At 39.0% G+C, this 17995-nt stretch overlaps 1 protein-coding gene across 18 annotated transcripts in view; it reads left to right on the top strand.

Annotated features, from left to right (window-relative positions):
* Positions 1–17995, top strand: part of SYNE1 (spectrin repeat containing nuclear envelope protein 1) — a 558323-nt gene that overhangs the window by 490537 nt on the left and 49791 nt on the right. For 17 of the 18 annotated variants that reach the window (XM_049903961.1, XM_049903971.1, XM_049903979.1 and 14 more), the window contains 2 exons: positions 1132–1290; positions 7002–7168. In XM_049903961.1, the coding sequence (XP_049759918.1) occupies positions 1132–1290; positions 7002–7168 (326 nt within the window). Of the gene's footprint in view, positions 1–1131; positions 1291–7001; positions 7169–14276; positions 15026–17995 lie in introns of those variants that run through there. The other variant, XM_049903987.1, reaches the window with a different exon arrangement.

Here is a 17995-nt window from a genome sequence, read left to right as displayed (position 1 = left end):
AATAGATCAGTGGGTCTCTAGGGCTGGGGGCTGGGGGCGGGGTGGAGGGAAAAGGAATGACTGCTGATAGGTACGGGGTTTTGTTTTTGCTTTTGAGTGAGGAAAATTTCCAGAATTGATTGTAGTGATGGTTGCACAGCTCTGTGAATATCCTAAAAATTACTGAATTGTATAATTTAAAGAAGTAAATTTTATGGTATGTGAATTATGTCTCAACAAAGCTGTTATGTAAAAAGAAAAAAAAAATTTAGAGGAAGAAAACAGGAAGAGAAATAATGAACTTAAAATAAAATTGTTAGCATTAGACCTGGGCCACAGGAGTTACGTCTTCCACTTCAGGCCTCAGTCCACTGTGTCCTTCTGCTCCACTCTCTCATACCTGAAGCTCAATTCATACTCCCTTTTTCCTTCCCTTTCCCCTTCCTTTCTTCGTTCTTTCCTTTCTCCTTCCTTTCCTTCCTCCTTCCCTTCCTTCCTTCTTTCCTTCCTTCCTTACCTCTTTTCTTACTTTCTTCCTTCGTCCCTTCCTTCCTTCTTTCCTTCTTCCTTACCCATTTCCTTTCTTCTTTTCTTTCTTCCTTCTTTTTCCTTCTCTCCTTCTTTTCTTCCTTCCCTATTCCATCCTTCCTTCCATTTAAGTAAAAGTATATTCGCTGATCATGTATCATATCTAAGCTGAACCCACTGTTGTATAAAGCAAATTTTAATAATTTAATGTGTTTTGTGAATCAACAGCATCAATGTCTGGTTATATTTAATAGTGAAGCTTTTTGTGAAATATTTCCAGAGACACTGTTCTTAGGACTGTTCTGCAGGAACCGATGATCTAAAGAGATGCACAACTGCTGTTCATTTCAGCACACCCAGCATGGTATATACGGAGCCCTGGTGGCACGGTGGTTAAGAGCTGGGCTGCTAACCAAAAAGGTCGGCAGCTCGGATCCAGGAGCTGCTCCTTGGAAACGCTATGGGGCGGTTCTACTCTGTCCTGTAGGGTCGCTATAAGTTGGATTGACTTGACGGCAATGGATTTGTTTGGTTTTTTGGGTAGCATAGTTTATTTGATATTTTCTCAGGCTGTGACTTCCTATCTGACTATCCTTTTGCATTTTCTCCCATTTAAACTTTCAGCTCTCTTTAAGGCGTCAGCAAGTAAGTGAGAGATTGAATGAATGGGCAGTCTTCAGTGAGAAGAACAAGGAGCTTTGTGAATGGCTGACTCAAATGGAAAGCAAAGTTTCTCAAAATGGAGACATTCTCATTGAAGAAATGATAGAGAAGCTCAAGAAGGTATGGGATTCCTGACTATATGTGTTTTCAGTTGCTTACACGTATTTCTAACAGATAAAGAATATAGCCTTACAATTATTTAAAAATGTTTTGTATTTTAATATAAAATAAACTTACATGGAAAGGCCTGCTTTGCATATAAAGTATACAGAATATTTTCAGTTTGTGGTGAAATAAATTGTCTGTTGATACAAAAAAGTGCTTTGGAGTGTTAGCTACCTGCTCGGTAAGAATGGTTTATGTGTACTAGGGTTTTTTGTTTTATTTTGTTTTTATTTAAAGAGGGAAAACCACTATGTTGTTGAGTGCCATCGAGTCAATTTCAACTGGTAGTGACCCCATGTGACAGAGTAGAACTGCCCTATAGGGTTTTCTGGACTGTAATCTTTATGGGAAGGAGCCCTGGTAGAGTACCAGTTAAGCGCTTGGCTGCTAACCGAACCCATCCATTGGTTCCGCAGGAAAAAACCTGAAAATCTGCTCCTGTAAAGATTACAGCCTAAAAAACCCTATGAGACAGCTCTATTCTCTCACAGGTGGTTGCTACAAGTCAAAATCTAGTCAGTGGCACCTAATAACAACAACAACAATTTTTATGGGAGCAAATTGCCAGATCTTTCTCCCATGGAGCCACTGGGCGGGTTCAAACCTACAACTTTTCAGGTTAGCAGCAGAGCACTTAACTGTCGTGCCACCAGGGCTCCTTAAAACCACTCTAGGGGAAGTAAAAGAAATAATTTTTCTGGTAATTTAAATTGACATTCTCCTTCTGAAACATATTTTATACACAATGATAGGAATGGGGACTCTTCTGAGAATTTTAGCTTCTTATTACTTTTAAGTTATGTATGTATTGTTTAACTATTTTATGTATTCATATGAATTCACAACACTTTTCATGTCTGTATGTAGGGCTGGCCAACTATAATAGCATTTAAAAATGGTTTTAATTATTTCAGTGTTGTTTGTACATTATTGTTGAGCAATTAATCGTTTTTATTTTAGTTTGTATTGCACTGTAGCACATATACTCATCTGTTGTACAATATGTTTTTCTTATTTATTGTTTTTTGTCTGTCTCCACTGGATGGTAAGCTTGCAGTGTCTGATTTATTCATTGCTGTATCTCCAGTGCCCAGAGCACTGCCTAACTTCTCATAAGTACTCACTGACAGTTTATCAAATGAATGAATTATAGTTTCATTCATTCTGAAAAGAAATATAAGTGACTATTAGAAAAAGTCGTCCATGCACACGTATAAAGGGAACAATAAAATCTCCAAAGCCAACTTATGATATTAATAACATTATAGGTTTTGTCTAAAAGTTGAAGCTCCTGTGGATAAGGATTTGTATATTTAATATACAAATATATAGACTGACAAATGTATGGTGAATATATATGTATGTATGTATACCCATCTTATAAGCCTCTTGGCAACCACTTGTATGAGGATTGATTCTAAATATAACATCATGTCGGCGATTAGAGCAATAAGATAAAATTTCCTCGGACAAAACATCAAGAAAGAACGTCGATAAAGATACAGAAGAGCTGAATGACTCGATAAGCCAGATAGACCCGACAGACATATACAGAACACTCCACCCAACAGCAGCACAATATACGCTTCTCCAATGCACATGGATCATTCTTCGAGTATACCGCATGTGAGGTCACAGAGCAAACCTCAAATTTTTAAAAATTGTGTTTTAAGTGAAAGTTTACAAATCAAGTCAGTCTCTCATATAAAAATTTTTATACACCTTGCTATATGTACTCCTACTTGCTCTCTAATGAGACAGCACGCTCCTTCTCTCCACCCTGTGTTCCCTGTGTCCATTCAGCCAGCTTCTGTCCCCCTCTGCCTTCTTATCTCCCCTCCAGACAAGAGCTACCCACATAGTCTCATGTGTCTACTTGAGCCAAGAAGCTTACTCCTCACCAGTATCATTGTCTATCTTCTAGTGCAGTCCAATTCCCTGTCTGAAGAGCTGGCTTTGGGAACAGTTCCAGTCTTGGGCTAACAGAAGGTCTCGGAACCATGACCTCCGGGGTCCTTCTAGTCTCAGTCAGACCAGTAAGTCTGGTCTTAGCAAACCTCAATAAATTTTTAAAAATTGAAATCATACAAAGTATTTTTACTGACCACAGTGCTATGAAATTAGAAATTAACAAAGAAAAAAGGACAATTTCCGGCATTAAAATCTTTCAGTTTTATCTTTTGTAATATGCATATACTTATATTGTTTTTTTATGCACATTTTAAGTAAATAGAAAGCAACCCCCAAACTCTTTAAAAACATCCATGTAAATATTCCCCCCCCTCATCTGTCAGTTTTTCATATCGTGGTGGCTTGTGTGTTGCTATGATGCTGGAAGCTATGCCGCCGGTATCTCAAATACCAGCATGGTTACCAATGGTGGACAGGTTTCAGAGGAGCTTTCCGACTAAAACTGGAATGAAGGACCTGGTGATCTACTTCTGAAAAAATTGGCCAGTAAATACTTTACAGATAGCAGTGGAACACTGTCTGATACAGTGCAGGAAGTTGAGCTCCTCAGGTTGAAGACATTCAAAATCCAACTAAGAAAGAGATACCTCCTCAAAGTAGAGTTGACCTTAATGAGGTGGATAGAGTAAAACTTTTGGGACCTTTGTTTGCTGTTATGGCATCAATGAAAATGAGAGGAAACAACTGCAAACATCCATTAGTAATTGGAACATGAAATGCACAAAGTATGAATCTAGGAAAATTAGAAGTTGCCAGAAATGAAATGGAATGCTTGAAGATCAATATCCTAGGCATTAGTGAACTAAAATGGACTGGTTTGGGCCATTTTGAATCACACATCATATGGTCTACTATGCCAGGAATGACAACTTGAAGAGGAGTGGTGTCATATTAATTGTCAAAAAGAATTTTTCAAGATCTATTATGAAGAATAACATTGTTGGTGAAAGGATAATATCCATATGCCTACAATGAAGATCAGTTAAAATGACCAGTATTCAAATTTAGGCACCAACAACTAATGCCACAGATGAAGAAATTGAAGATTTTTACCACCTTCTGAAGTCTGAAATTGATCGAACATGCACACAAGACGCATTGATAATTACTGGCATTTGGAATGCAAAAGTCGGAAATCAAGGAGAATCAGTAGTTGGAAAATACGGCCTTGGTGACAGAAATGATGCTGGAGATCTCATGATGGAATTTTGCAAGACGAATGACTTCTCCACTGCTAATACCTTTTTTAAACAATATAAATGGCGACTAAACACGGACTTCACCCTATGGAATACACAGGAATCAAATCAGCTACGTCTGTGGGAAAAGACTATGGAGAAGCTCAATATCATCAGTCAGAGCAAGGCCAGGGGCAGACTGCGGAACAGACCATCAGTTGCTCCTATGCAAGTTCAAATTGAAGTTGAAGAAAATTAAAACAAGTCCACGAGAGCCAAACTACAACCTTGAGTATACCTTATGATCTCAAGAGAGATTATCTCAAGAATAGATTTGGTCTTTGACCAAAGACTAGAAGAGTTGTAGGATGACATCAAGGACATTATACATGAAGAAAGCAAGACGTCATTAAAAAGACAGAAAAGGAAAAAAAAAAAAGACCAAAATGGATGTCAGAAGAGACTCTGAAACTTGGTCTTGAATGTAGAGTAGCTAAAGCAAATGGAAGAAATGATGAAGTAAAAGAGCTAAACAGAAGAGTTCAAAGGGCAGCTCAAGAAGACAAAGTAAAGCATTATAATGAAGTATGCAAAGACCTGGTGTTAGAAAACCAGAAAGGAAGAACATGCTTGGCATTTCTCAAGCTGTAAGAACTGAAGAAAAAATTCAAGCCTTGAGTTGCAATATTGAAGGATTGTATTGGGAAAATATTGAACAACACAGGAAGCATCAAAAGAAGATGGAAAGATTACACAGTGTCACTGTACCAAGAAGAATTGGTCGACTTTCAACAATTTCAGGAGGCAGCATCTGATCTAGAACAGATGATGCTGAAGGAAGTTCAAACTGCACTGAAGACAATTGCAAAAAGCAAGACTCCAGGAATTGACAGGATACCAACTGAGATATTTCAACAAACAGATGCAATACTGGAAGCTCTCACTCCTCCGTGCCAAGAAATTTAGAAGACAGCTACCTTGCCAACCGACTGGAAGAGATTCATATTTATGCCTATTACAAAGAAAGGTGATTCAATGGAATGCAGAAATTATCAAACAATATCATTAATATCACATGCAAGTAAAATTGTGCTAAAGAGAATTCAAAAATGGTTGTGGCAGTACATCAACAGGGAACTGCCAAAAATTCATGCCAGATTCAGAAGAGGATGTGAAACCAAGGATATCATTGCTAATGTCAGATGGATCCTAGCTGAAAGCAGAGAATACCAGAAAGATGAGTACCTGTGTTTTATTGACTATGCAAAGGCATTCAACTGTGTGAATCATAAGGTATTATGGATAACATTGCAAAGAGTGGGAATTCCAGAATACTTAATTATGCTCATGAGGAACCTGTACATAGAACAAGAGGCAGTTGTTCAAACAGAACAAAGGAATACTGCATCATTTAAAATCAGGAAAGGTGTGTGTCAGGGTTGTATTCTTTCACCATACTTATTCAGCCTGTGTGCTGAGCAAGTATTCTAAGAATCTGGACTATATTAAGAAAAGCACATCAGGATTGGAGGAAGACTCATTAACAACCTGTGATATGCAGATGACAACGTTGCTTGCTGAAAGTGAAGATGACTTGCACTTACTGATGAAGATCAAAGATCCCAGCCTCGAGTATGGATTACATTTTAACGTAAAGTGAAAATTTTCACAACAGGACCAATAAGCAACATCATGATAAACAGAGAAAATATTGTCAAAGATTTCATTTTACTTGGATCCACAGTCAGCTCCCTTGGAAGCAGCAGTCAAGAAATCAAGCCACCTATTGCTTTGGGCAAATCTGTTGTTGCAAAAGACCTCTTTAAAGTTTTAAAAAACAAAGATGTCACCTTAAGGACTAAGGTGTGCCTTTCCCAAGTCATGGTATTTTCAATTGCCTTATATGTATGCAAAAGCTGGGCAGTGAATACAGACGATCAAGGAAGAATTGATTCATTTGAATTATGGTGCTGGCAAAGAATATTGAATATTCCATGGACTGCCAGAGGAACAAAAAACTCTGTCTTAGAAGAAGTACAGCCAGAATGCTCCTTAGAAGCCAGGATAGTGAGACTTCGTCTCACGTAGTTTGGACCAGTTCCTGGAGAAGGACATCAATGCTTGGTAAAGTAGAGGAACAGTGAAAAAGAGGAAGACCCTCAACAAGATGGACTGACACAGTGGCTACAACAGTGAGCTCAAACAGCCATGATTGTGAGGATGGCACAGGACTGGGCAGTGTTTTGTTCTGTTGTATATAGGTTGCTATGAGTTGGAACCTACTTGATGGCACCTAACAGCAACAGCAACATATATTCAATCCTGACTCTACATGCATACTGAAAATAATAGGTATTACCTATTCTTTTGCACATGAACTAATACTCACATGGTGTTCCTCATCCCCAAACTATTTCCAAACAGTAGAAAAATATAATTATCGTGTTTCTAATAGAGCTGAGCTGAATGCATTAAGAATATGCTTTCTGACCTCTGTGATTGCTACTTATTACATAGGATTACCAAGAGGAAATTGCTGTTGCCCAAGAGAACAAAATACAACTCCAGCAAATGGGCGAACGACTTGCTAAAGCGAGCAATGAAAGCAAAGCGTCTGAGATTGAGTACAAGCTTGGGAAGGTCAACGACCGGTGGCAGCATCTGCTGGATCTCATTGCAGCCAGGTAAAAGGATCTCGTCCAATAAGACACATGGGTGAGAAATGTTAAAGCATTCCATCCACCTTTCACTTCAGCCACAGATAATACATTTCTCTTTCCTCCTGTGTTATGCCACCATTTTAGCTCATGTTTTTTTTCATAAATGACAGTTTCATTAGCTTCAAAATTCTCCCTCTTCTTTCCTAAATTGAGTGGTGTTTGTATTTAGTTGAGAGAGAGAGTCATATCCAAACAGAACCCATTCCTGAGAGAAAATTCTTTCTTGACATTTTTTTCCCTTTCTGAGCTTCATGGGTATTGAATATTCCGTCAGCAAAAAAGTGAAACTGCTGAGCAGTACTCAGGAGGGTGTTTTGTCCACAGTAGCGAAAGGGATGTTATCATGTATCAATTCTATTTCTGGCTAACAATATGTGGGACTAAAAATGATTGTTGCTGTACTGCTTAGCTGGAAAAAATGAGCTGCCATGCTGTTGTAATAGTGGGCTAAGCTTTCACGATAACTCTAAGTGTTTGCCTGCTACCTCAAAGGAATATTATTTTCAATTTCTGTTGCATGTGGGTAAGATGAGTAAAAGGGATGAAAGTCAAGAAGAAAAATTTATGAGTCTTTATTACCAGTATGTAAGTGTGATATGATTGCATGATGCAGGAAGTTTTTTGATATGAAACAGGGAGTGACTAAGTATATGCTTTATCGTCAGTGGACTTTGCTTCATGTTAGAATGTATGCTCCCTGAAGGCAGGGATCTTCGTAATATTCACTGTATATCACCAGCACCAAGAACAGTGCCTGGATGTAAGATAGCCTTAATAAATATTTGAATGAATAAGTGAATAGTGAACTATTTTGGGAGTTCTTTACGGCAGTTAGGAGATTTGGAATGTTCCAGAGCTCCGATTCACGGCCATGACGGAGCTATCCCATGTCGGAGCTATCCTACAGGCTCCTTTTTACCTGGTTTCCTTACTTTAGTTGTTCCGCGTAACGGTGGACATGGCATCGTGCCCTTTCAATACTGTGTGCTCACTCACACTGTGAATGGACACGGCGACTCTGATGTTGATTTTAAAAACGTGCAGCTTTTTTTTTTTTCTCTCTGTAAGGGAGTTATCAAAGATCTAGTTTAGAAAGAAGGTGAAATTATTGTTTTACTGATAATAAAACAAAAAATAAATATTCGTTGTCAACTTTTTAAATGTTTAGCAATAGCACTGGAATAGCTATGATTTATTATAAGCACTAAATTTGTGCCGAGGACAACCGAACAGGCTTGATATGCATCTTTTCATGTGTTGCTCACAACACCCTTTGAAGTGGGCATTATTATTATACCCCTTTTCCAGATGAGAATGTTGAGACCCAGACTTGCCCATGGTCTGCATAGACCGAGTGGCAGAGCCCACACTACCTGACTCCAAAGCCCTTGCTCCCAGCCCCTGTACTCTCCTGCTTGCCAGACTTACCCCTTTCCTTTCCTTACTATAGGGAATGTAGTTAAATAGATGTTAAAAAAAAAAAAAAAAAATTAGGTTCTCTTAATTCCCAATCCTTTGTCTGTGAAGTACTTAGAATATGACAGCAACCGTGAGAGACTTTGGGGATACTATTACGGGGGCGTCTGCCCTCAAGGACTTCACAATGGGAATACAGACATGTAAGAAACCAAGAAAAAAAAATGAGATAAATACTCTGATAAAGGTACTACCGAGAAATGGAGATGAGTGTTTCAGCTTAAATTACTCTAAATCTTTAGACGTATATAGCTTTTAGAATCCCAATGTTATATTTAGCCTCACTTCTCAGCCCCTAAAATGATAATGAAATCTTATTTCAGGAAAAAAGATTGAAGCCCTTTGAGCTATAAATACCCTTCTCAGGGAAGCCACCCACTTGGCAAACACTCCTGAATTTTTTTTGGTCAGATTATGACTCATGGATTAGATTTCATTTCCACATAACCCAGTCCAACCAGTTAATGTTCTTTCCTAATTTTTAGCTGCTCAGTGATCGGGAGAAAGAAATGTAGTATGTCAAAGATGGTTTAAATTAAATTTGGTGTAATTTATTCATAAGCAGCTCTTAGCCGGCATTACACTGAATGAGTTTGGTGTTTCTCCTCAAAGTCATGTTTACGGTAACAAGTTTGTCTGGCTGTTCAGGTGAAAATACATTATTAACAGGGGCTGATTAACCAGGAAATGAGGTGGGCATGTGTATACCGTAAGCAAGGTATGCACGGGCTTAATTAATAATCCGTAGAGCGCAATTTCACGTGGGTTTCATCACATCTTTGATTAGTAGGTAAGCACAAGTAAGGCCATATAATCCATTTTTTATTACTAAACTTGCATCAGTTAATATGTGTAAGGCACATATTTACACTCCAGTCATATATGCGTCTACTTTTACAGGATTGCATCGTGTTGTTGAGTGCCATTGAGTCTATTCTGATTCATAGTGATACCCCGTGTGACAGAGTAGAACTGCCCCATAGGGTTGTCTTGGCTGTAATCTTTACGGGAGCAGATCACCCAGTCTTTCTCCCATGGAGCCACTGGGTGGGTTCCAGCTGAATTCTTAGCTGCTGCACCACCAGGGCTCCTAGAATTGTACCATACACAGATGTTATTCTCGTAGAAGATTTTTGTTATCTGTGTTGCCCATTCCTAATTGCCTCTTTCCAAGTTAGACCAGATGCCTTATTGATCACTGATTTCTCCTGGAGTTTAATGCCACGTTGGATTCATGGTCTCCCTGCAGCCTCTCCCAACAGACCCATTGGCTATCACATTTGCTTTCCATTTCCTATTTGATCTGCACTTCACTGGTGCGCATACGGGGCGGCCAGCCCCCACAGCCACCTTCGACCATGAACTGCCAGCGGAAATACTCAGTTTCTGGGATTCCGTTTCATTTGTGACTGTTCTCCCTTCCAACGTTTTTTTTTTCCAACACGAATTCAGTAAAGCAGAATTTAAACTAGCATTCACCTTTGCTTATGTCTGTGTTGTGTGGACACTCTTGCAGAAATGGAGAGGGTATTTTTGAGATGATCATATTGTTTTCAGGTGAACACCTTCCCTGCTAACAAAAACATTGGCTATTCTAAATTTCAGCTCCAGAAACAAACAAAAAGCAGAATCACTGATAATAAACCTGTGACATACAAATAGAATCAATATTGTGAATCATCTTTTTATCCCAATTGGAATAGCTGAGGCCATTATACTCTGTCCTGTAGGGTTGCTATGAGTCAGAATCAACTCAACAGCAATGGGTTTTGGTTTGGAGCTACGTGTGGCTGTTAAATTAACTGAAAATAAAGTTACATGGCAGTTTCATTTTAATTATAGTCAGTTTTAGCCACCTTTCAAGTGTTAGTGACCACATGGTTACTGAATTGGAGAGCACAGCTACAGAGCGTTGCCTTCTCCTCAGAAAGCTCTATTCATCAGCGCTGCTCTAGACAATTAAAAGCATTTCTGAGTCAAGAGAAGAGACTGCCACAGGTGAAGCGTCACTCTAGGTTCTATAAAACTGCCTTGGAGAATGCTGGGTCTCCTTTCTCCAGGGCACCCATGCAAAAAACCATGTAGCAATTTCTCTAGGGCGCAGGGCTAACAGGAAATCTACCATTTAGCATCAGTTGTTCAGTATGCTTTGTAATAGGCAACGAATTATTTAACATTCCCTACCTTGCTATGTAGAAGATCAGGTTCCGGTTATTTGGCCTATTGTAATAAGATCTTTTTTGTTTTTTATCAACAGGAGCCATTAACATAAATATATTTCTGTTCCCTCTGCTACACTTAACTGCCTAAGCCCCAAAACAGAAGCACATTTTAGGTATTTGGCTCTTCTGTTTGCTCATTTTTTTTTTTTTAAGCAGCTTATTGAGATAATTCACATGCTGTACAATTTACCTTTTTAAGTGTATAATTCATTTTTTTTTTATGCAACCACCACCACGATCGATTTTAGAATATTTGCATCACCCCCAAATAAAGACTTTGTTACCCATTAGCAGTCATTCCTCTTTTCCTCTTTCCTTCCCAGGCTTAAACCCACTGCTGTTGAGTCGATTCTGACTCATAGCCACCCTACAGGACAGAGAAGAACAGGGTTTCTAAGGAGCAGCTGGTGAATTCGAACTGCTGACCTTTTGGTTAGCAGCCGTAGCTCTTAACCACTATGCCACCACTAATCTACTTTCTGTGTGTATGAATTTACCTATTCTGGATATATGTTCCTAATATAGTTCCTACACATGAAATCGTACAATATTTGTCTTTTGTGACTGGGTGGTTGTTTTTAATCTGTGTTTATTATAACCCCCTTAAACATTTCATAGAAGTAAAGACAGTAAAAACAAATTTAATTTAAAATAATTATTGAATGCCTATGGAGCACAAAGCACTGTGCCTGCTACTCTAGAGCAGGAGTTGGCCTACTTTTCCTGTAAAGGACCAGATGATAAATATTTTAGGCTCCGTGGGCCAAGCGGTCTCTTTGCAACATCTCTGCTGACACCTACTATGGGGATATAAAGATGCAAAAGAAAATGGTCCCTAACCAAGTAAGGACAATAAACCAAGGACACAAATGACTCCTTACCTCAGGGCCTTTTCTTTCCTACCATCTCTTCTGGCTCATTTTCTGGCCCCCACCTAGCCTGGCTGGCTCCTAATTGTCCCTCATGTCTCCAGATTAGATCAGGTTCTTCTTCCTTGCTCAGTAGGCTTTCTGTACTTCTCCTTCATGGCGTTTCCCTCAACAGTAATAAACATCTTGTGCCATGAGCTTTTAAAGCCACTTTTCTCTCCTAACACATAAACGTGTCTCCATTACCAGAGTCACTGGGTGGTGCAAACAGTTAAGCACTTGACTACTAACCGAAGGTTGGAGGTTCAAATCTACCAGAGGTGCCTCAGAAGAAAGGCCTGGCAATCTGCTTACAAAAGGTCACAGTCTAGAAAATCCTATGGAGTGCAGTTCTCCTCTGCACACTTGGGACTGCTATGAGTCAGGATCGACTTGACGGCAACTAGTTTTGGTGTCTCGATCACCAGTGTAATCCCAGAACCTAATACAGTTCTTTGCACATAGTCACCTCAGTGTTCGCTGAGTTTCTCAAATCTAAGACATAGAGTGAAAAGTGCCACACACACAGAGGACAGCATGGGCTTAGGGCTTCAGTTGTCTGACCTGTACCATATTTCTGCTTAACTAGTGCTACACTGTTGGGCAAGCTACTTCCTTCTCCATACTTCAGTTACAACATGTGCAAAGTGGGGATAAGACTACTAGGGGGCTCACAAGGTTATTATGAGGATTAAATGAGGTATAGTACCTGAAAGCAACTTAGCACAGTGAAGTGTTCGATGTAGGTCGGCTCTCATTTGCAGGGAAGTTTAAGTCCCATAGTGATGCAAACAGTTAAGGTGTTTAGCTGCTAACTGAAAGGGTGGAGGTTCAGGTCTATCCGGAGGCACCTCGGAAGAAAAATCTAGCAGTCTACTTCTGAAAAGTCAGCCATTGAAAACCCTGTGGAGCACAGTTCCGCTCTGACACACATGCGGTTACCATGAGTAAGAACCAAATCGATGGCAGCTGGTTGGTTTGAACTGCAGGTGCAAACAAGGAGTGCTTTGTGAAGTGACAGCAGCTGCCACTCCTCTCAGAAGGTGCTTCAGTCCATTGGGAATTCTGCCCATATTGGAAGTCAAAGGAAACTTGATTCTGGTTTGTCAGAATTTATGGTTTGTATTACCTCATGGTTATCAATTGAGAAAGTGTCTGGCCAGGATCAGGAATATGGTGACCCAGTTTGCATGGATTGCCACGCATGTAGGCCTGAGTTTGGTCCCATTCTGCTGTGTGATGTAGGGCTTACTGCATAACCTCTCTGAGCCCCAGCTTCCTCATTTTCAAAATGCTTATTGAAATAACTGCCATGTCTCCAATAAAACAATGGAGAAGAAAGGACCATATATGTTATAAAATCTGCATACACCAATCTTGTTCTTTCAGATGACTGCAGAGTATTTCATAATATAAATAGGCCATGATTTATCCAGTAATTTTCCTCTCGATGGGCAGTGATATTGTTGCCAGTTTTTACTGTGACACTAAGTGTGTTTTTAAGGCCTTGCCTTATATTTAGTTCATGGGAATAAATATATTGTGTAATGATAACGAACATGGATGAAAAATAAAAACTTTTTAACCCCATGAGGGAAGCCAAATAAAATAAAAAGGAATTGAACTGATGAAATTGACATTTTTTTAATGATCTCAAGTTTTTAAAAATGTTAGTCATGTCAAAAAAAAAAAAAACAAATTTCTTCCTGCTGTGCAATCCATGAGGAATACATTCCTTTAATCAAAGTGCCTGTATGAACATTCCTGATTGTTAAAAATAATTTATTAGATGAGTGATTGTTTCATAAAAGACTTCACAGTGGGATGTTTTTAAAGAGCAGGATTTGAAATATAAGTTTATTTATAACTAAAATTTCTAGAGTGTATTTCTTATTTAAAATATAAGTTTATCTCTTTTTATAAAGAAAATGTTTCCCTCTGATGTTCTGTTTTCAAAGTAATCAACTCACATGACCAGAATTGAATACTTTTTTTTTAATTCCAATTGCAACTCACCCTATAAATAAATAAAAAGTTGCAGTCGAGTTTATTCAGCTCATCACACAGGCTTTTTTTTTTTTTTTTAAAGAACTTTGCCTGCTGTTCATGTTTATTAATTTATTTATAATTTATTAATATAATCCAAAAAAAGAATTTAAAGAAGCCAGCATTAGTCACATTTTATTTAAAAAAATATTAATTTACCAGTAATTAGCCACTTGGGGGCTTATTTTATTTAAAATTTTAAATTATGAATTTAATATATGCTAAAAAAAAAATTTTTTTTTTAGTGCCAAAAATTTGTTAACTCTTAAAATTCACAAAAAGCTACCTGAAATGTCACCAATCAAATTAATCCATACTTTTTTTTATTATCTTAAACACACCCAAAGATACTTAACTATCTTAAAATGAAGGTATTATTTTTGTCACCTCACACCATTAGTTTTAAAAAGGCAAAGACTTTAAACATATCAAGGGTAGATATTTCTTTATTACTTTTTCTGCTCAAGTGATATATTCAAAAAGAAAAGAGCAAGGACTTTCCCCAGAATGTCTTTTCCTCCCCCACTTTCCCAAGCAACCCTTAAAGCTCCTACTTACACCATTAAGCTGGCATATCGCCAAGAGAAAAAAGAAGTTCCTCCTTTTAAATACTACAATTTGCTGTGCTCTTGGCGATTATGTTCATGTGTTTGCCCTTTGGTGATCTGTCTTTTTCAAGTATCCTTCCCCAACTCAACAGACAACCTGCAAGCAAAGGTATCTGTCCTTACAGAAGGACAGCGTGTCTGAGGCTGGCTTTATTTTTGAGCTCCTTCTTTCTTTAGACCCAGAGCCTCTTCCTGGCAGATTATCCTGAGCCTTCTTCCCCTTCTTACACTCGTGGCCTGCATTCCAGGAGACCAAGCCTGGCACATGTTAATGAATGTAGGTTTTATTTAGAAACATGACCACTTGTCACTGCTCAGTGTCATATTATCAAGGCAGAGTCTACCAACATTTGTCTAGAGTGGACATTTTCATACTTCTATACGCCAGCAAGGGGAACTCTCATCCCCACGCAAGCATTAGCCTTTTGCTCTGCAGAGCCTGACTTGGGCGAGTGGAAGCTTCATGGTGGTGGCAAAGGAGCTGTGTGCTGTGATGATGGCAGAGGACGGCGGTGTGGACGCAGATCTCCCAGACTGTAACTGCGATGTCACAAGGCAGGCGTCTTCTTGAGTTTCCTCCGTTGTACATAGTTTTCGTGTGACGTGGGATTTTTAGGATAGAGGCTGGAAGCTTTAATCTGTAATTGCTTCGTGCCCCTGTTAAGTGGAGACGGTCAGTATTTGCAGACGGTTGGCTGTGGACTCCTAGGAGTTATTTGCTGGTTTGTTTCTCTTGTCCCCCTACTGGGCATACAAAGCTGTATGAAAAGGTTAATGGACTTTATTATCGCTTGGTATTCCAGTTGTCTCTGGACTGTATGCGTCATGCAAGGGGTATGGCTACAGTAGAAAGGCTGAGACACAGGAATGAGACTCAGAAGAATATCCAGTCAGCCCATCATCGCTTACGGAAAGGTCAGGCTTCTGATGGAACAGAAAGGCGGCCTCAGTCAGCTCACAGCTTTGTAGCTGAAGGTTTTCTCCGATTAAGTAAAAACCTACTCAGATTTTCAGGGGCTTGGAAGATTTCTTTCTGATTCATGTATGAGGAAGTTACTTTTGTTTGTGTTTATCAGGACATTTTGGTCACTGACTAGTATTACACTTTGAAAATATGAGTGCAAAGTGTACAAATTTATGTTTAAAATAATGTGAGTGCACTGTGCAAATAGTTCATGATTTTTTCCAGTTACAGTAATAAGACGACAGTGGTTTTCATTTTTAGTTTTTAATAATGCTTTTTTCCCATTTGTATCATCCCTCAAATAAATTCCTGTAGGTGAATAAGTTTACTAATGCTACTTTTGGTTCTATTGTATTTAAAATTGGAGTTTTGTTTTGGTTTATGGAGCTACTAAATTAGTCTGAAGAAAAGTAGTGAATATTATTTATATAGATAGATAGAGATATATAAATATGTATGTGTATTTATTTGTTTGACGATGTTAAAAAACTGGACAACTGGATTTAAGTAGAATCCCTTACAAGACAGGTCAAGTGCCTGTGATACACATTGACCATGACAGGAGAAATAAGCTACAGGAACTTACAGATTGATCCAGCTTTCTAATTTTATCAGGCATCCTGGATTATAATTCAAAATAGCTACTTACGTGTGACCGCTGTAAGCATCTATTTTGAATTATAATCCTGGATGCTACCAAAAGGAAGGTTGCTCTGACTTCTTACAATGATAGTAAATGAAAACATTGTGATGCTTTACCCAAGGATTTCTTTTAAAGAAATAATGCAAAAAGCATGGGGCATTTTGATTTCTTTTAAAAAGAGTGACCCCTGACCTGCCAACCTGAATTAGCTCCAGGAAAATGTATGGGGGCTTTACTACCCATTTCCTCCCAGCTCACATACCCCCCCTCAGCACATGCACAACACATTTTGCTATTTGTAGTAAAATACACTTTAAGAAAAATGAGTATGGAGAACCACTTAAAAGTTCACGCCCACTGACTCTACTAGATTTTCACATTAGTTTGAAAGAGGAACTCGTCCCTAATAGATTATATGAACAAGCATTTCCATGTCACGATGCCCTTGACATATTGCACAGTAGCTGCTCCGGCAGTTGGAACTCCTTCAATATTGTACAAGATGACTAGAGTCTTGCAATGTGTTTGGCTGGTGTAGACAGCATCCAGTGGAACGTTGGTTCCTCACATTCCTTTGTGCTTTGAATCTTTCCATCATATTTGTAAGTGAACTTTGAACCAAGAGAAATAAATGCATTTTAGTACTTGACAAGTAGACCATTTGCAAATGTTAGACCTAGAGGAGAAACTTCAGTGCACATTAAATATCAAGTCAAATAAAAATAGAGTTGACTAAAATATTTTTATTAAATAAAAATATATTTTACTTGGAATACTAATTATTGTTTAGCAGCCATTTGGAGTCCCTGGGACACGCAGATTGTTGGACTACTAACCAAAACATCGGCAGTGTGAATACCCAGAGGCGCCTCAGGAGAAAACCCTGGCAATCTACGTCCGAAAGATTACAGCCATTGAAAACCCTGTGGAGCACAGTTCTGCTCTGAAACACATGGGGTTATAATGAGTCAGAACTGACTCAGTGACAACTGGATTTTGTTCTGGTTCCCCTTTGCAGCCACTTAAATAGTGCCCCACTTTATGCAAAACGCTGAGATTTGGATATCCAAATGAAAACGTGGAAATTCACAGTCCCAGCCCTCTAAGGAACTTGCCCTAGAGGAGACCAGCTTTTGCAAAAATAATACCAGGGAATTAAGGTAAGGGTAGAGAGGAAGCAAGCACCGCGTGAGGGACTCTTCCAGCCTCTAGTTCCACACAAACCCTATAAGGTCGCTATATAATTACAAGAAGCTCTGGTGGTGCTACGTTTAAGCACTTGGCTGCTAACAGGAAGGTTGACAGTTCAGACCCATCCAGTGGCTTCTCGGGAGAAAGACCAGGCAGTCTGCTTCCATAAAGATCGCAGCCAAGACAACCCTATGAAGCAGTTCTACGGTGTTGCACGGGGTTTCTGTGACTCAGAATCAACTCCATGGCACCCAAGACCAACAAGAACAAATAAAATCTCATCCCAGGAGCAAGGTCAACATTCAGATCCTACCATATCTGAAGAAAGGAAGCTGGCCAAGGGGAAGAGTTGCACAGAGGGCATCCTTACAGGGGCAAGACCAAGACTGACATCTCAGTGTTGCAGTGGGTTTATTTGCTGTAGGCTGTCCTTCTAGTCTGGAGCACTAGAGCAGTATGTTAAATTCCTTACCCCCACTGGGGTCATTGCCAGCATATCCTTCCTGGCTCTGCACCCTGTAGCTGTTCTAAAACCATCATTCACTGACTGACACCTAAGTAAATGTTGTCTTTAAATGAGAAAAATGTGAGTGGGTTGTAAGTAAAATTTCTTGAAAATATTTTTCAAGGCCAAACTCTTGAAATGCCCTGGGAACAGGGTACAATTTGTACGTATAAAGCTAATTAGGGAAGTCTTATCTTGATTGGAATTATGAGTCAGCACAAACCTATT

This window comes from Elephas maximus, chromosome 1 (assembly GCF_024166365.1).
Source record: "Elephas maximus indicus isolate mEleMax1 chromosome 1, mEleMax1 primary haplotype, whole genome shotgun sequence".
NCBI lineage: Eukaryota > Metazoa > Chordata > Mammalia > Proboscidea > Elephantidae > Elephas > Elephas maximus.
This window is presented reverse-complemented; position numbering and strand designations above follow the sequence as displayed.